Source organism: Pyxicephalus adspersus, chromosome 1 (genome assembly GCF_032062135.1).
Source record: "Pyxicephalus adspersus chromosome 1, UCB_Pads_2.0, whole genome shotgun sequence".
Taxonomy (NCBI): Eukaryota; Metazoa; Chordata; class Amphibia; order Anura; family Pyxicephalidae; genus Pyxicephalus; species Pyxicephalus adspersus.
The window spans coordinates 28,591,490-28,611,992 of NC_092858.1; the positions used below are offsets into that span (position 1 = coordinate 28,591,490).

Sequence of the window (20,503 nt, forward strand, 5' to 3'; positions counted from 1 at the left end):
TTCGGACATATTTCTGTAAGTTACAGGTCTACAATTTAAAAAAAAAAATTCATGAAAAACAGTGGATCACTTTTGGTACAGAAATCTAGACCTCAGTGTAACGCTCAGGTGGTTAATAAGCTCCCTCATGTGTCCTTATCTTCTGAGCAGATAACATGGCCATCATGAGCAATGTTAGGATTTCGTACATAGGCACCAGAGAGGGATCTGTTATTTTCAATCCGACAGACTATGTATGGTAAACTTGTGGTTAGATATGAGCACAACCTGGATGTAGAACCAGCATATAAAAGCAACATATGTAACAAACAATCACTGCCACCCCTTATGCATTATACATTATTGCAAATAACAAATACAAACACAGATTTAGATTATTTCACATGCAGTATAAATCTGTAATAAATTAAATGTTGTAGCTCTGTGAATTCCAGCTAAAACATTTGTTAATATCTCAGAAGAGAGTAGAAGAGTTGAAGTCTAGGTATTTTCTTATCTTTATATGTGACGCATATGGGAGATTTCTCCTGGTTTCCTATCTATCTGCTATCAGAACAGGAAGTTAGGGCAAATCCCCCCAACATGGGCTGTTGTATCATACTGCTATCTGTGTACTCAGATGACTACACTCACTTCCTATGTAGGGTGAGATGTTGCAGAGGGAAAGAAGAAGTCTCTTTGTTGAATATGCAGAAAACCTTTAAAACCTGCTTATAGAGTCCTAACCCTCATTTTTCCTCAAAATAAAAAAAAAAAAAACTCTATAGTTAGAGCATATTTCGGCTAGTAGTATTTACAAGGGATTTCAGGCAGCTCTGCAGTGCATCACAAAATGCAAATAAGGAATAAAACCATGTGCAGAATACAATGTAAGAATGTTGTTTTATTTGCTGCAAAATTAAATTTTAAAAGGTCCTGTTATTACAAAACAAGGCAAGCAGGTCATTATTGCTGTTTCCTTCATAGAATCTTGGATACATCAAGATGCCTATAACACTGTAAAGTGAAAAAGTGAAATGAATTGTCATTTAGGTTGTGACGATGTATAACATTACAGAATTATCCGAGATTATTCTTCCATGAGATGATTGTTTATTTTCTATAGGATAGAGAGTTATACACAATGACCCCTCTGAGATGTCAGCTGATGTTCTTCCAGCCTTCCTGTCACTTTGACAGCAGTTGAAGGATTTAGCACCCAACAACTGATAGAGGAGAGTGTGAACACCTGCCCTTTGTCATGTGTCCTAAAGGAAACATTAGAGGCTCCGCTCAGCCAAATATGACTCCATTATTCAGCGGCCACTTGTACCCAATCTTTAACCTTCTGTTATGACTACAGAACTTCTGTCTGACATTTACATTACTAATGAAGTTTACAAACACACATTTAAAGCAAAACTCACATATATTAAGGGTAATATCCCAGGGGAGTTAAAAAGAAATATGTGAAAACCATTGAAATCAGTTGCAAATAGCATTGCAATGCATTTTTATGGGTTTTAGAGGCATTTACTTATGTCTATAAGGACTATGTGTCTGATTTATTAAAGCTCTCCAAGGCTGGAGAGGATACTTTTTCATCAGTGAAGCTGGGTGATCCAGCAAACCTGGAATGGATCTGGTCCAGGATTGAAAACATTTGCTAAGTGTATCCTCTCCAGTCTTGGAGAACTTTATTAAATCAGGCACTATGAGTGTGTAGGAGACATTTGTAGAAACAGTTAGAGCTTGTTCAGACTTAGTGGTATTTGCCAGCTATGTATTTGTTTTACTTGTGCATCAGTTAATGCAGAAAACGAATAAAACCATGCACAAAATTCAGCATTGTTACAATTCTGTCTCCTTGTTATAGGCTGCAACGGTATTGAAGAATGGATACTTCTGGCTTGGATTACTGCTGGTTCCTACAGCTTGCCTGATACGAGATATAGCATGGAGAGCGTAAGTTATTCAATTTTATACAGTCTGTTACAAAAAAACAGCAATATTAGGTGCTTTGAAGCAGAAGTAAACTAAAGAAAAACCTATTCACCTTTACTTCCACAGGTCTGTCGATCCCTCCAGACATTTTCTGGATTATGTTCCGTGTCATCCAGGAAGCCTCCTTCTTCCGCCATCTTCTTTGCCCTTCTTCCACCTTATGCCTATGCCACTGGATCTCGCACTGTGCAGGCGCGAGATTGAGTGACATAGCTTGCGGTAGATGGGACAGAAGGGGGGGTATACTTTTTTAAAATGTTTTTAACCACCCCCCCAAAAAAAAAATACCTATACATTTACCCATCAGATAATAGTCACCCGAGACGAATGGTTGTGCTTGTCTCAGGAAAAAATCTGATATGTGTACAGCAGCCCCCCGATGTCATTTGCAGATTGATGGACAAGCAATCTGAAACAACAGCTGTGCATTTCTTTAGAGGCGAGCTCGTTGGGTTGCTGCTCACTTATCCTCCACTCTCTATAGAACAGAACAGCGCTGTGTGTACAGTGCTCATTCATCTGTCACTGGAAACAATCTTTCATGAATAAATATTTGTACCAGGCTATAGGTATGATGTTTGATAATGCTCACTTGGTTAAACCCCACATAATACCAACCCCATATTCTCTGATTTAAAAAAGCATTTATTCAATTTGCTTATTCCCTGTGATTGACACAAGGGAGCACATCTTCCAAGCATGCTTTTTGCCATTTGCCAAGGTGCATTTGAGTCAGTTATTCCAAACCCCAAGAGATAGCCTTTGGCACAGTTAGTATGGTAAATTGGAGGTTAAGTATAGGTATGCTGGTACTAAAATTTAAGAATATATTTTGGGGCTGATTTATTACAAAACTGGGTGATGAACAAAAAAGAGTGAACAACCATGGGTGATCACCTCTGGGTGACCAAGCAAACTTGCAATGGATTTCCTAAAGTGATTTTTTAGCAAATGTCTTCAATCCTAGACCAAATCAATTTCAGGTTTATTGGATCACCCGTTTGCACACATAATAGTCTATCTTCACTAATTTTTAGGAGTTTTAATAAATCAGTCTCTTTGCATACATACTCAAATATATATCAAGAATTTTCTTTAGACTGCAACCCACAGAGACCTGTGTGTTGTTAATTTTTAAAGTCATCTTAAAATCTATTTTTCCTCTTTATAGTCCTATACCAGTTTGTGGCCATCATTTTTGTAGGAAAGTATAAAATGCTACTATGTCTTTCAGCTAGAAACTCATTATGTCATTAAATTTTGTCCTTCTTTGCATCAGTCACATAATCGTCAGCACAGATTTGGAGAGGGGAAAAAGCAGAACTGTAAACTAATTAGGGTTTACCAAATGAATCTGGTAATTGGAAATTGCAAATTGGAGGAACAAACTGTATTACATTGACTGCAGTGGAGAAAAGTAAATGGGCAGAAACTTGTCTGCATTGGAAAACTGGCTGAATTATAATTTTTGTGGCATGTAAGTAAACTGACATATTTATTTTCACTGCAGAAAACATACCAGCTCTATATAAAAAGTAAAAGAAATACTATCCAACTACACCACATTTTTTTCATATTCATTTTGATATTGACCCAGCATGATTTTTCTTACACTGGGCAGCCACGTTTCACATCGGCCTTACTGAATCTTAAGAGATCAGTAGAAATTGTCTTGGCAAATCTTGGAATGGCATAGATTATGCTCCCAGGATCAATTCCCAGTTTAGTTTTTTGGTTACACCTCAGTTATCTTACATTATGTATACTCCACACCAGAAATGTAAGTTATGCTATTAGTTGAAGAAAAGTTTCCAGGAACCATATAACTATTGTATCCATAATACTAAGAAAGTACAGAATTCTTTTCATCATATGGCACCAATAGTGATAGATTTATAAATATCTGTTTTTCAAACGGCTTGCTGAGCTGTCATTCTCTATCGCTATGTGAACTCTACATTGTTCTACAAACAGATTGCTCCCAGGCACAGCTAAGAGAGCAGCGCAACTGTCAGCATAATAAATTGTGCAGATGCAAACCAAAGACTGGATGGTCGCATCTGTTCATTCAAATATTTGCCTACTCAACAGTCCAACTGATCACCGAACAACAATCTCTATAGTTCTTGTTGTAAAAGAACAACCAGCACTTTATTTTAATAACGCCAAATGCTTATCACAAGCAGTGATATCTTTGCCTTGAATTTTATTTCATAGTAAGAAGCTTAGTGAGCTGAATGATTTCCTGCTACCATATTTACCTAACAGGAAAACATTTTAAAGGAAAGTAATAGTATAGACAATGTTATATTTTTGACGTTTTAAGACATATTTGGGAGATTTTGTGTCCTTTTCTAGTGATACCATGTTTGTCAAAGTTTGAAAGGGTAAGAATAGTGAAGAAAGGGAAATTATCCTCAATTGAGACACAAGGAGCAATGATTACCGCAGGAACCTATGGTCCCTTTAGAGGTTTCTAGAGGTTTTCCTTCAGCCATGAGCAATGTTGACCTCTCAGGTCATTTACCATTGACTCCAATAATCTGTAAGGGTAGCATTCTTTAGTCTGGCCAGAGGCATTCATCCCATTGATCACCACACTAATATACTGTAAGCTGTGGATAAAATAATTATAGCAGGGGTTCCCTGAGATCTGAAAATTATTTTAAGGGCTCCCCATGTTAAATTATTTGAGAAAGGCTGGATTGCCATGTTGAAGCATACACAAGGTTAATGGCTTGGTCCCTTGTGACAATGCCTAGGACTGGTGATTGACTGTCCAGGCCCAATCCCTAATCCTGGGAGGAAGGTGAAAAGGTAACATGTTCCCCCATACTCTAAATCACTAGGCATTTCTGAGGGCTCTAATGGAGTTACAAAGTGAAGATCCTGAGCATCAAAGGTAATCTAGCAAGACAAACTTTCTTTTAAGTGGCCCAATGCCCAAGAGACCGAATGCCTAACAAGATAAACATTCTAAGTTACTTATATAAGTGGCATTCTTTATTAACTTTCTCCCCTGCTGTAACAGAAAATAAACTTTATATTTTTATTCACTGAACACTTTTAGTAGTATTAGAGGTTATGTATTTGAACAAGAGGCATTCGCTCCCTTTCTCCAGCTCTGATATCAGTTAAAGTCCCTGACAATGACCAGAAAGCCTTATGGGATCGGCAGTCTTTTTAGGTTACAAGTGGTTTTCCCAGGCACTGCCAGAACCTTGATTGATTTTTTGACATCAGGGCAGGGGTGAAAGACCAAAATTATGTTTTTGGAAATCAGGGGGACAAAATTGATTCATAAAACAGTGTTCTCCTTAGCCCCTTTTAGCTGGGCGCACCACCCGGCACATTTCGGTAACCACCACAGGCTGGTTTTGGGTGGTTACTTAATAGTTCGGTCACAATACAGAGGCTACCACCCACCTACAATTTGCCTACAACCCCAAAGCACAGCGGGGTGCCACTTCGCCATTCTCCCTCTCCCCTCTCCATAGGGTAGAATGGTGCTGTAAGTACAGAGCTCATTTAATCCTAAAGCACAAACTAAACCCATATTGCATGATGAAAGTTCTACAGCTGGGCCATATAAACGTGGCTTAGTCTAGCACTGTCAAAATAATTCTGCATTGAGCAAGGTTTCTATAACACTTCCCAACTAATTGATGTAACAAGCTTACTCAACCCATTAGACAACAAAGCCGATTGTGATGGATGTAGCCAATATCTCCTCAGCCTTGGCCAGGGAGTGCTCCACAAATCACCAGTTGTTCACAGCAGGATTAGGAGAATGTCAGGGTAACAATAACACAGTTCCAGAAGGATATTCCTGGTAACTCACTTTTGGCTACTTCAGGCATAGAGTTAGCGGCTGTGTGCTGTTATAGGCCAAAATAATGTAAATATCCAGCGCTGTGGGGGGCAAAACATGGCTCTTATCTTCGTCTATACTTTTCTGTAGGCTGCAAATGTATGAACATTTTAACAACTTGATTTATAAACTATCCAGGAGTTAAACACCCAGGAGTGTGTATCTATACATAAATAGGGATTGGGAAGAAGCTTTCTCCTCCTAACTTGCATTAAAGGATGATTTGCTGCATGCTTGGAATACTTGAAGTTTGAAAACTACTAAAAGATTTGCTACTGCTTGTCATATTTATCTCATTATTTAAAAACCTGAGGTTCAATTTAGACACAAACAGATGTCTCTATATAATCAGATATAAAGCTGGAGTATTCTAGTAAAGGGAGTGAGTCCAAATCTTTGTAGGGGGGGGGGGGTAAAAATGTGCATGAAGATCCTTCTGTTGTTAACGCTTGATAAAATAAATAATTCCCAATTTAAAAACAAATGTTTAATATGGGTATATGTATAATTTATCATATTTATAATACATATATATATATATATATATATATATACACTATATGAGCCTTTGATGTTACATGGACATAGATGTCCCATAGAAGAATGGTAAAATCAGATTTTTGACTAAATATAATCTTATTGTGGTGATGATTATTATGTATTTATATAGCTCGAATATACTGTGCTTTACATAGGTAATGTCACATATTGAGGTCAGACTCTAATATCCCTACAATAATTACGTACACATATCTTTCCTGACTGTTTCCAATGGCACAAGAACGAAGTGCTGTACACACCGCATGGTTCTTTTCTATGCAGAGGGGAAGGGCAGATTGATGAACGTTATTGAAGGACCGCTGTACACATATTGATTTATACCCAAGACAATCATGATCGTTCATCCTAGGGACAATCACCTGATGTGTGTTCATAGCCTTAAGCCTCAAACAGATGTCCGATAGACATCAGATGATTGTATCTGAAAATAATCTTTCATAATCGTTTCCAGTGACAAAAAAAGGAACAAGCTCTATACACACAGTGCTATTCTGTTTACTGGGGAGGGGGAGGACAAGCGAGTGGCACCCCCATTGTTCTCTCCTTCATAGAAGTGCACAGGGATCATTCACAATCAGACGTTTATCAATACACCGCAGTATTTTCCCAAGAATTTTTTTAAGCTATAGATGTGTGGCAGCCTCTGTATTGTAACCCAACTTTAGTAACCACCCAAAAAACAGCCAGGTGGTCGCTGAAATGTGCGGGGTGGTGCGCCAAGAACACTGGACAATGGCAGATTAATGAATGATGTTTGGAGACAGCTGTAAACATGTCAGATGATTACCCGAGGCAAGCACAACCGTTCATCGTGGGCAAGAATTATCTAGTGTGCCATTCATCCTCCTCCCATGATAAAACTGCTCAGGCCTAAGGATCATTGGACTTAATCACTGTCAAAGGACCAAAGAGGCAATGTCATCACAATTGCAAAATGATGACCAATGCAAGTATTTTACAGGGGCTTCCACTGAGGTATGAACAATGAAGAGTGTTGTTAAAAGTAAATTTTAGGTAGTTATTGCAGCCGTTCCCAGCCAGGGCTTAGTGGGACCCTAAACTTTGAATTTCTCAGGGGTTCCTTGAGCTGTCGTTGATTGACCTCCTATATCCTGCATATTTCTAGGGCCAACACCACTTGCAGAGCCAGCAGCAAATAACCAAGGACCTTTTCAGCTGTCTGTAAAGGGGGCATTCTAAACACTAAACAAGGTAAAAGGGGGTATTGTTCCAACTGGCAACAAAATCAAACAGCATTTTCCCATAGATTTATTAACAGGGAATAGCAGTACCCTGCCACTTAAAAATATTTTTGTAAAAGTTTTTTAAGGTTTTCCAAAAAAAGTTTACATTCCAACTGTTAAACAATCAGGTTTCAAGGCAATCACTAACAAATTTTAAAAGTCCCTCAGGGATAAAAAGATTGAGTAAGGTTGTGTTAGTGAGTGGGATGTACACAGTCATTAAAGAACATTGTGCCTTGTTTCATCCTTTATTTTATTCTTTCATTCTACTCCTAAATCATGCATTTTCTTACTAGTGACACTAAGAAAAACTCATATTTTTACATCCTCTTTTTCCTGTCATATTTATTCAAATGTACCCTTTCTTGTGTTTTCTGCTCACCCTTTCATGCTGAAGTGACACTTTGTTGTTACAGTGTTACGTATTTATACTTTTCACGCTGTAGCTCTCTGAAATGAGGCCTACTACGCTTATTCCGGAAGAGCGATCTGGAAGATGATTGCTTCTATTACCTGATTAGGTGTTTGTGTGATCTGACATCCCTGGAGCCTAGTTGAATAAACAAATCTGTGCTTTTCTGTTCTTCATTTCACATGTTATGACATTGCTGAGTGCCTTCCGTGGCAATAATACCCTTCTGCTGCTGGCACAGCTCCTCTAAAATTTTTCACGGCGGCTGTAAATAATTGAAGAACGTGTCATTCCCTATAGATGCTCTTCCTTGTTTATGAAGGCGTATGTTTTCTATCCGTTGCTGGTGAAAGCGTTTTTTCCTTATGTTTTTCATGTTGCCTTGCCTTGTCAAAGCCGAGATGAATTCTGCTTTAATTATGACTTTGCGCTTAGGAGCTGTCAGTTTAACCTGCCATGTATTTCCTTACGCACACATCTTGTGTAGAAGTTCCAATGGCCATGCTAAACTTTCCCAGTGGCAGATATTTGGGGTATCAGAAAAAACATACCCCTCTAAGAAGTATTTTACAAAATACCTGTAGACATCTGCATGGTTCTTGTAATTCAAACAAACTATTGGGCACCTGAATACCTTTCAAAGTAATACACAGCCCCAATTGTTGGTATATTTTTTAAATGTAATAAATACATTTTAACTATAAAACAATAGAGTAGAAACAATACAAAAATACAATGGGATTGCCAAATAAAGATTACAAACACAAGGACTGATACAACAGAAGTTGCAAAACTAGGCAACCTAATTATAGATCCATTAGGACGGATCCATGAACGACGTGGGGTGACCTCTGTACACATGTTAGGTTCTCTCCCGAGATTAACACGACCACTCGTCTTGGGCAAGAATCATCTGGCATGTGCACATTGGTCTTGGATCAAACATATGTAATTTTTTATGTCATCCTATACCCCAATACCCCATAATTTCTGTAGGAGATTTTATTTAGATTCTAGCATGCTAGAACCATTAAACTCAGAATGTAAAATAATAAAAAGTGTAAGCACTTACAATATAAAATTATGTATGCTTTTTTTTAACCATCTACATGTAGTATAGTATTATATAAAGTATCATGTATCACATTTTTTGAAAATTTTTGCCCCCCTGTATTCAGGATAAATAGGCTAAACATCACAGTGAACATATTTTGGGTAGTATTAGCTACCAAACACAAAAATCAAAGTGACCTTATTTTTTAACATATGCCTACTTATAATTATGAACACATAAAAAGTCTTTATGTACAAAACAAAACCTTCCAACTCTGTGAAAATGGTAGCATGCAATGTAATGATAAAATGGTAAAACAGCAATAAAAAAAATTAGCATGTATTTGTGATACAAGAAACAGGCAGTGATGTTTTCACTTTCACCAAAATGTCTAAACCTTCACCGGTTTCTCTTATTTTGCTTCCTCTGTTACCACGAGATCTTTATGGCATATAGTTCTAATATACTGTAAGTTAGTTATACACTAAAACAAAAAGTTTATTATAAGTTTTTCTAGGAAGGAAGTGTGAAAAAGACAATGGAGCATGGAGCAGTCATGCTCATGCCTCCAATTTCCTTTGTGAAAACTTCACGTGACAAAAGAACTGTGTAAATTTACTGACATATACATTTTTTTTCTCTACAGGGCAAAGCACACATATCATAAAACTATACTAGAGCAAGTCCAGGAGATAGAGAACCGTTCCAAGGAGATTAGCAAGTCTACCATGCGTGATTCCAACGGAAAAAGGTAAAAAAAAGTTGTAATCCCTTCCTTCATTTTCCTTCAATTTCCATTTGCAACCACTTGTAGACTTCAAATGTTTTAACAAAAGTTTTATATTTTATTCTTTAGTAGTTTTGCTAAGAAAAGCCAAGTGAATCAATGCATTTGTAATGCTATATACCATGGCTTTATCCAGGTCTATGAGCAAAGGCTGCAATCAGCAGAGTAACCCAATCAGTAGAGTCCACCCCTTCACTGACCATGGCTTTTCCACCTATGTTAGACCAAAAATGCTTTAGGTCTGATAAAATTTCGGTTTGATAAAATTTAAAAGTTTGGTTTTAAGTTTTTTAATATAGTTAACGAAGAATCAATTGTTAAGAATATCAAATCATTGATAAACATACAATGAATAAAAAGAAGTCCACTAAACTTTCCAGTATTGATCGCCTTTGCTACCTAAGCAATATAGTGCCTGGGCTGCACACATTATTTAGGGACAACAGTAAATTTAGTAAGGTATGGTTCACAGAGACAGAAAATATAGGTGAAAATCCTGACCTGTATGTGGTCTTGAGGATTGGAGTTGGACAATCCTGTTCTCAACTACTGACTGCAGTGTGGCCTTTAAATAAATCAAAAAATTAGCCAAATAAAGACTTCATGCAATCACACTCATTTTTTTTTTAAATAAAGAGATTTCCAACTTTGATCATTACTAGCTAATGCTGTTTACAGGGTGTTTATCAGTATATGCCTATGTGTACTTCAGGGTTTTATAACCCATTCAATACTCCTAGTGCAAGACAGTAGATGAGTCATGGCATAGGATTTGATGTTCTTTTGGCTTTAAATTTCCAGTTTTTGACTTATACATCTTAGCATTTAAAAATAAATGGTCAAGTAGCTTTAAAACCCGATTCTAATTCTTTAGGGGGTCCAGTTTGACCATATTTAGAAGAATATTAAAAACAACCTTTCTTTCAGGATTTAAACAGGCCAAAAGTATTGTGGTGTAGGACCTTTTAGGAGAAACTACAACGAATCTAAAAAAAAAAAAAAAAACAGAAAAGCATAGTTAAAATGAGTTTTTTTAAAGTGCACAGAAACTGTTTAATAATAATATTCATGCAGCAGAATAGATGAGGTTCAAATTTTTATTGAAGCAAATCTAAAGTCTGGATGTCTGTCCCACAGTAGCTAGCTCTGAACTTGCCCCCTCCGTACTGTGCAATTATGTGGATTATCAATCACCCCAGCCAGATATGGACTTTTCTGGCAAAGAGTCAAATTTAAATAAATAAATAACCATACACTGCCAGTGGGAGCAGTTCTTGCAGACATTACATAGTTATTTCTTAATTTATTTATTATCCACGACATACAATTTTTATTCAATGGACTGTGTGGTCACATACAGACTAAGTGCATTGGCCATAGCAATCAAACAAAATTCACTTTTCTTAAAATACATAAAATGTGTTTTGGTTTATTTCCATGGGTTCTGCTCTTTGTGTTATTGGATAAGTAGTGTTTTTGACCACTGTGACCCTCCACTCTCCATACTACGATTTTATGGACTGCTTTGGTCAAAACGTTACAGAGAGTGGTAGGTGTTTCTTATGGGGAAGTCTTCTTCAAGTTGCCTGTACCCTCAACCATATACTCCAAGTTGAAACCAATGACGAATGGCTACACTTTTTATCCAGCTTCTCTACATATGGTGAGCATGCTGGGAGGAGGAAGAAGGCTTTGTCCCTTTAACCTGAGCAGACCTAACAAACATTAAAATCCATATTTTTTCAAATTTGGGTGTAATTACTTTAGATAAAATACAATTTACTATACAGTTATTGGCATCTAGTTCCTAATATAACACCTCCACTACCGAAGGTAGTAATAGAGCACACATGCAGTGTCTATTTAGTCCTCATTTATGTTTACATTGCCATAATTTGTAGATTGATTTAGTGCCCTATTTGTATTTTTTTTTTTTTTTTTTGCTGTCATATAGATGAAATACAGCACTCCTAAACAATGCAATGAAAACAGGCTTATGGGACAGGTCTAGTTGATAAGGTTCTGTGTTTATAAATGAGTCTGTAATGGGTGTCTGGTGGAGGAACTGTAGAAGTCGTTTTTAAATATCCAGAGAGAACATTAGACTAGAATGCAGGCACATTCATTATGACTGGATGCTCTTTCCCCTTTTCATGTTTATAGGAGATAATGGTATTCATTATTTTATTGTAAGATATTACAATTTTTATATAGTTTAATTGTCAAAATACGAAGGATTTATATAACATAGTATTTCACCTGTTTGTCACTTTATTTTCCTGTAGTCAAAGCAAAAAAAACAAATTCCACTGTTTCAACAATTTACATTAAAACAAACATTTTAGTTGGACACATTTGCAAATATTTATGAATTGAAGCACTAGATCATCTCTTGCAAGGTTACCACCTGATTGTTATTTTATGGGCCTGACTGGTAAAAATGCACTGCCAGTGTCATTAACATGAGAAAGACCCTAGGTAACAACCCTAAGGAGGTGTGATCACCAACAGAATTTCTATTACTAGTCATATAAGGCAATGAATACATTAGCAGCAGGCATGCCTAGAGGTAGCCCATTGTTCCTTAAAGAAGCAAAGACTCACCTGAAGCATAGCACAGCACAATGGCAGCGGAAGACCTGTGTATTTGCATCAGATCGAGCATGCAAAACACAATTGGAAACTACATCAAATATTACTGTTTTCTAATAAAGTTCACATTGACTGGGCATCTCACAGAGCTGTACAACGCAGTCATTATATTATATCCAGCGCACTTTCCAGTAGCTAGATGACAAAGATGACAAGGGTAGTTGCATATATTTGTAAGTTTGGTGCCAAGCAGATGCATAGACTTGATCATAACTGGAACCAAGTAGATAACCTTAAGCAATGCAGGAGGTCAGAAATCAAAACCAGGCAGCAGTACCACCTAAACAGTACATGGGTAACCAATAACTAGAAGTAGAGTCACCAGTGGCTTGTGAAATGCTTGTTGCAAAAGGAGATAATCTGAGATGGTCGGATGTCTTCCTGGTTCTAGTGGTGGCTGACATTCCCAGGCTCCTGTCCTCATTTAGGCCACCACAAAGCCAGACACTAGAGATGACAGAGACTGACAAAACACTGGATAGGACCACATTAAATGTAAAACTAAACAAGCATTGACTATAAGTAAATAAGGACCATGAAGAATTAGTAGATAGAGCAAGATAGAACAGTAAATGAACTCGATGTGCAGGCAGCCAAGTGCAAATTTAGAAGGAGGGTGGTTAAGGAAGCAAACACCATAGTAGCCACACTGAGAGAGAGAGACAACCAAATGGACTAATACAAGGGGTAAAAAAAGTGGGGAGGCATAGTGATGGACGTTCCAAAATGAAGCCTGAGCTGATCACTCAACAAAGTAAATTTTTACTTAATCCAGTTAGCTTGGTAAATGCTGTGGAAATTCACTGTGAAAAGAATACACAATCATGTGCAAGGAATTGTAAAATAAAAAATCCTTGATCATGATTGAATATTTGAATTAATTAGAGCTTCACTTCATTCACTGAGCTAAGTCACTCATCCCTTGCAGAGTGATAATTTACTTTGCTAAGTGAACAGCTTAAACTCATTTAGTAAATCAACCCCATTAGCACACGTTTTTGTGTGTTGACTCACCATGCTTTAAAGCAGTCCATCCACTTTATTTGTACCCTTAAAATCCTCAACCAAGAAATCCAATGTGCTTGTGTATGCTTGTGCATTTAATTGAAATAGTAAACAAGATTATTGACTTTCTAAGCTATCTTCTGTAAACTATGCAATCCATTTTACTTTGCTTCACACATTATGTAAAGAAGATAAGGAGATGTTTGTAGTCTAAATTGTGAGAATAGCCTAGGGTGACAATGCTGATCCTCATTAAATACAGTACTGTGCCTGAGTGTTGTCACACAGCTATAGGAAGTGTATTACTGGCTAGGCCACCAAGTGGAAATTAAAAATAAAACCTAATATGCTGCCACCACATCTAAGGACTGGTATGCTGCAATATTTTACTATTTAGTTTTGGGTTTAACACAGCAGTATATTGGCTGCATTCTCATCAGCTGCTAACTACACATAAACTAATAAACTTCAAACAACTGGTCCCTGTAGTGACAACTGTAGAAGAACACTTCTTGTTACCCAACATTTCCTGCATAGTTACCAGTGCATATACGATACCTGTATACCTTGCTGTAAATTGTTACAGAATATGATGTTATAGAAACTACAGATAACAATATTACTGATATGTGTCAGGGCATTAATCTAGTACTCTAGCTAGATTGCTTTAATACAAGGTAAAGAAAATTTATACCTCCAAACTTTTGGAAAGAGGGACACTTTTTAACTCCTATTTTTAGACGAATGGCATAGTCCTGCTTTACCTTCATTTTGCAGACCATGAAAACTGAGTTACTAATGGTTGTTTAAGTTGGCAACTATGTTTCCTATAGTTTAGCTTTTCAAGTTAACAAATTATAAAAGGCTGAGTGCAAAATAATTCTTTTAGTGATTGAATATATATTTTATAGAGGTATATATATTATTTCAAAAAGGGGGACAAATTAGAAGCAAAGAGGGACTTGGTTGTAAAAGAGGGACAGTCCCTCCAAATCAGGGACACTTGGGTGATATGCTAATAAATCTCTGTGAGCGTCTATCGTGTTTTACATGACATTATTGGTCTTCATGTATCAAGAGTAACATAAAGGAAAGGGAAGGTCCTCCTCTCTGTTGGAGAATGGAACTTATATTGTTACTGTTATTGTGGACTTCCTTTTAGTTACTTTTGAAGTATGAATATATCTGGCTTCTCCCCCTTTACTCTGTATAATAATGTAAATTTGAATTCAATTTTTATTTCTCATTGCAGTCTTTATTTATATCCCATACAGCTCTCCCTCATATTCACAAGGCATGAATAGATATGATGTAAGCAATCCACCTCTCTTTTGCCCCCCTTTCCAACACACCACCCCCCTCTACTCCTTCCTAATTACTGCCATATCCACTGGGTGGTCCAACTGTGAACTAGATAATGGTGGAGTGCTTAAATCTTCTAGAGTTTGCCGTGCTTGTCATGGTGTGGCCTCCTGAGTGTTCTCCAGTGCTCCCCCTTTCATCTGTTATGTGTGCATCTTGGCCCTTTCACACCTGCTTCAGTTGTGCATGTCCCTGGGGAGAGGAGGGCTTGCAGTCTGGAGGATTGCATGCTGTACTGGGTATTTCTACTAAGACTTGTTTGTGTTTCCAATCTGCACCCCCACTGCTCTCATGGAGTGTGTTTATCTGTGTAATAACCCACTCGCTCTCCAGTCCTGCTGGGCACCTCCTGCCAGTTGCTGTGATAATTCTGTTTGCTTAGAAATGCCTTTACTCAAGTGCGTAACCAGAATCTCTTTGTTTCCAATAAAATCCTTCCACATTTATGAGAAAAATCCCTGGAGAGACAGGCTAATGCCAAGGAAAAGAATAACCGCTTTTTGTCAAATTTTATGACATGTCACACTGCTGTGGGTAAATTAAAACAAAAGAACCCCTGGGTAGATTTTGTTTTTTACTTGGTGAAGTAAAAGGTCTCTAAGCCTCTTGTGTCTAATGTGTAGTTCAAGGACCACATGTAGTCCTTTGGTACTTGTTGTTTGTCCTTGCTAATATTATTATTATTACTAAACAGGATTTATATAGCGCCAACATATTACGCAGCACTGTACAAATAAATAGGGGTTGCAAATGACAGACTAATACAGACAGTGATACAGGAGGAGAGGACCCTGCCCCGTAGTAGGTGGGGGAATATACACACAATAGGAGGAGGGATATGGTATAAGTGGGAAGTAGTGATGGTTTCAAATTACAGAAGAAGTTGGGTAGGCAAGTTTGATAAAATAGGCTTTGAGTACTCTTTTTAATGAGCAGAAAGTAATTATTATTACTATTACTAATAGGATTGGAAGCATTATTTGTTCAAGAACTGGAATGGTGGTGATCTCTAGCAGTCTTGAGTAACAGGTTTCCAGTCTCTGGATATCTTTTGCAGCACACCCACAATTTCCAGCTGAAGTTATATTATGTATGTGGTCTCTATCCATCTCCTGAAGTATGTCTGCAGTCTCTACAGTCTTCTGTAGTATTACATATTGTATTCTAAATATTATCTACAGCGCTGTAGTGATGGCACACAGGTATTGCCCCATATGCCTATTATTTGCGGACCAGTGAATTCTTTAGGCGTCAATGGAGTACAAAGTACAAGTAGGAAGAAGAAGAAGAAGTATAGCCACCATGCCTGTAAATCTGCAAGTATTTTAAAACAAATTAAAATGAAAACAAAAATAAATTATCAAGTAGTATATTACATTAATGAATTAATTAACTTAGGTTTGCCTGCTAATTCCTTTGAAAGCCATCTTCAGTACCTGGTACCCACACAACCTTTGCTTATTGGAATTTCCTGCCAGTCTTAAGGAACTTCCCTCTCCAACCTGCTGCATTTTGTTAATGGCCATTCACTATAATGAGCAGTCCTAATAGGCAACAGTAAAATGCAAAAAGGGGGTGAAAGAAACTCTGGAACACTGCTGGGAAAAATCAAATTTTGAAGAGGAAAATGCCAAGGAATGCGAGGTCACCAGATCTGTGATGTGTACATCTAAACCACTTCCTAGGTTTATAGGTACATTTTTCCCAGGTCTGTCTAAAACCCCTATAAATATCCTACTTATTCTCTCATCCTGCCAAAAATTTTCTCTACACGTAACAATCATTTTACATCTGAAAGTATTGTAGCATATAAGGTAACAGCTGTGTATGTATTTCCTGTGAACTGTCCAGACATAGGCAGAAAGAAGCAGGATGACAAAGAGACAATACACTACAAAAAGCCACACAATACAATTCAGTGCAGACAAGACCTGCTAAAGTCATTTTAACTGTTCCCTCTGTGCCTGGGCATCCAATGTCGCTTTGTTAATTATGAAAACAACTACCGTTATGCTTGTTTCCAAAGAACACTTCTGGGAACCACATTATACAAAGGGTGAGCAAATATTCAGAAAGCAGCTTGTGATTACAAGTCCTACCCCATGTCCACAGATTACCTGCTACATTGAAAGCAGTCTTTGAAGTTGCCTTTCCTCGGTGGATTGCTGCTCAAATCACAAGTGGAGGTGTGTTCCTGGAGATGAAAGGAAACCTTCTATTCCCTTCTCCTTTCCTGGGATAATAGAACACAACCAGGAATAGCTTCATTATCATTCTGAAACTAAGAAAACCCCTAAAGTGATCTTATGTGTGTTCTAAAAAGGTTGTAATGAAATACAGATATACAAAAAGATTCATGCACCTGGCATCTCTTGTATACATTTTTTTCTACCGGTTGTCTTCTATGTCATCCGGTACTTTGTTAGGTTCATTTTTTTTTTTTTTTGTGCAGATAAATATGTGGGTTTACTTGGGCATGTTTTCGTAAAATTATTAAAAAAACAAATGTGAATCTACCAACCTGTAGATGTGTGTATGTGAAATAAACATAGTTGATTCAGCTCTTATTTGGGAGAATTGGGTGATCGTCAAATGACACCAGAATGTTGATCTTACTTGTTGTGAGCAAAAGAAGCAGAAAAGCTCGGTCACGGTTTGGTTCTATTAGGCAGAAGAACCTTGTATATATGTAATGGTCTGATATGGCTTATATGTTCTAACACAGATGAACATGAGAAAATGGTGACCTGTACATACTGAGTAAAGCATACTGAGTACATATTATTGTATCTGATCTGATCATCACTAGTTACACCATTCTCAGAGGTGTTGAATAGAAACTATTCAATCATTATTATATAGAAATAATAGTAGTAATGAGCATTTTAATGTATGGTGATTTAAGGATGATCTCTATGCAGTGCTAGGGTTCTGTGGTTTGATTTCTCCATAATGTGTTGTTAGGTTCATGTTCATGTAAAAGAAGTAAATAAATGAACATATTCTGCAGTTTCAGGCTCACAGATTTTCAAGCATGCCCAAGTAGTAATGACCATTTATTTAATTTTTGATTAGTAACTGGTGTAAGTGCAATGAAGGCTACAGCTGCACCAGCAATCCCTCCTCTTCTGCCCACCTTAGTCCCCTCTCAAAATCATTGCATGGAACCAGTAAATACTCATTATTTCTGTTGCTTGAGCCAATTGTGTGCCAGGGTCATGTGACAGTACAATTCAATAGAATGGTTGCTATCATATGACTGTCTCTTCCACTGAGCCCAATGCCATTGAGGCTAGGAGTTTGGCAGGACTGCAGCATGGCCATAGCTACTACCTGATAAACTTATCCTCCATTCTGCTTTCTTACTAGGTCTTATTTTTTTGGACTCAAGACCATCCCATTGTTTTGCTGGAGAAAAAAATAGTTTTAATTTTTTTTTTAATTTAGATAGATGGGAGAAGAATTTCAACCTTTAGTAAATTAGTTTTTTTTGTACTTTTAGAGAAAAAAAGTTTTAATTTCTTTTAAAATCTCTTTATTGTATCTCAGTGCTCTCTGATCTCCTGTAGCCTTTTCAGCCGCTTGTAAGGGGATTATTTCAAATTCTCCGCATCTGACGCATTCTAAATAAAAGGAATCATCAGCAATGGGCACTCGAACATAAAAACACAAAATAAATGGCATTCATAAATAATCTGACTGCCATTAGACATCAGTATTAGCCAACTTGGCATTGAACTTGTATAGTTGGCTCTGCTAAATATTCCTTTTAGGTCAGTGGAGAAAGGGTAGACAATACTAAGAGGCACTGTCAGCAACATTTATGCTATTTGGACTAAAACTTATGGACACCTGACTATTATGACCACATTATCACAAAGAAAGAACAAATATGTTTTTTGCAGCTTTCTAACTTTATGAGTTTGGTTGGTGTTTATATCCAGGGTTCATAGAGATCAGCGTGTTGCCATTATGGACAAATTTATTGAGTGCCATGTAAACTCTATGGGTAGTAAAGAGCTTATTTTTACGTAATATATTATCTGCTTATCCAGCTGGGTTGACTTGTTCGGTACAATCTGTATTGTAGACACTGTGTCACCACCAGCCTACCACATTGGCATTCCTTTTCCCAGGCTAAGGCTTATCTGGCAGTCTATTTAGAGCCCTTCAGTACCTTCAAGATCTTCTCAAAAGGGCCCTGTTCCTGATAAGCCTTCCAGTTATATTTTGTAAGGAATTTCTCAAATAGCTGTAAGTCTGATCTCATCTCATCAAAGTTTGCAGTACTTTTATATTTATGGTAACCAAATATATAAAAATAGACAAAATATTTTGATTATTGCTATAATCAGAGAAAGACTTACAGGACAAAAATCTGAAACAAATATTTTATTATGAGACAGACTTTCCTTCTCTCTCTTTTTTTATAGATTAATATCAGAAAATCTTAAAGAAATGCCCAATCCAGCTACATATTTTGGGTGATGCTTGGGACTTTCCCACTAAAACAATGTGTGTTTTTATTATTTATATAATTATTCCATAATGAACCACAACATATTTTCAATATTTTAGTTGGGTGCAGGCAGTACTCTCCACCTATTTTACAAATTCCTACTTTCCTTGTATAGGTAAGTCAGGATTATCAGGTATTTGTTATATTGTACAGGAGTGACATCACTTATATCCAGGTATAAGTTATATCGTACAGGGATATTACTTATCCTTGAAATAAGCATATAAAATAGCAATTGCAGTATTTTATTTTCCAAGTATATCACCTAAATGAAAGTAGCATTACTACACTGTATATATAATATTGTATAGGAATGGCCCAAATTCCTTCTAAATATGTAGCATTGTAAAGAATTCACATCATAGTCCTCCAGGTATTAACCATATTGTACAAGAGCAACATCACTGCTTTCCAGGTATAATTCATATTTTTTTATGAGAGAAAATTAGTAATCTACCTAATGAAGGTAATACCTTGCATGGAAGGAGCTCATAGGGCAGAGTAATTAGTTACACACACCGATAAAAAAGCGTTTGATTGTGCCACCACACACCACTATTGATGCATGATCAATTTTTTAGGTTTTTAGGTTTTTTTTCCAGTACTTTGGAATTGATTGGGATATAAACTCATAATTATATTTTCACTTATTAGATCTCTCAGTTAATAAGGAAAAGAATATGTACTTGTAATTAACAAATCAATCAAAATAAACCGATCAGGACATGTCAGGTGAATGTACAATCGATGAAAGTTTTCTGGCCTGACCCATCAATGTTCTTTCTGTTCTACACTCAATTTTTATTCCTTTTACACTATGAAACTAAGAAATGAATATTTAATTTATAGTTGATTTAGCTGCTTTTGTGTATTATGTGTGTGTAGTTAGCCTAAGGCTGATTTGAATTCCTTTTCTTACATTTTTACAGTCATTAACAATTATGCATTCCCATGCTATTATCACCAATAGGTTCTAAAATGCACCTTGATGATATTCAGACTAACCTAATAACATAGAACAGTCACTTGGCCCTAATGTAAAGAATCTTCCAC

At 36.9% G+C, this 20,503-nt stretch overlaps 1 protein-coding gene across 1 annotated transcript in view; it reads left to right on the top strand.

Moving 5' to 3' along the window:
• Positions 1-20,503, top strand: part of ATP8A2 (ATPase phospholipid transporting 8A2) — a 334,998-nt gene that overhangs the window by 301,630 nt on the left and 12,865 nt on the right. The window contains exons 33-34 of the mRNA XM_072400709.1: positions 1,856-1,944; positions 9,772-9,876. Of these exons, the coding sequence (XP_072256810.1) occupies positions 1,856-1,944; positions 9,772-9,876 (194 nt within the window). The remainder of the gene's footprint in view (positions 1-1,855; positions 1,945-9,771; positions 9,877-20,503) is intronic.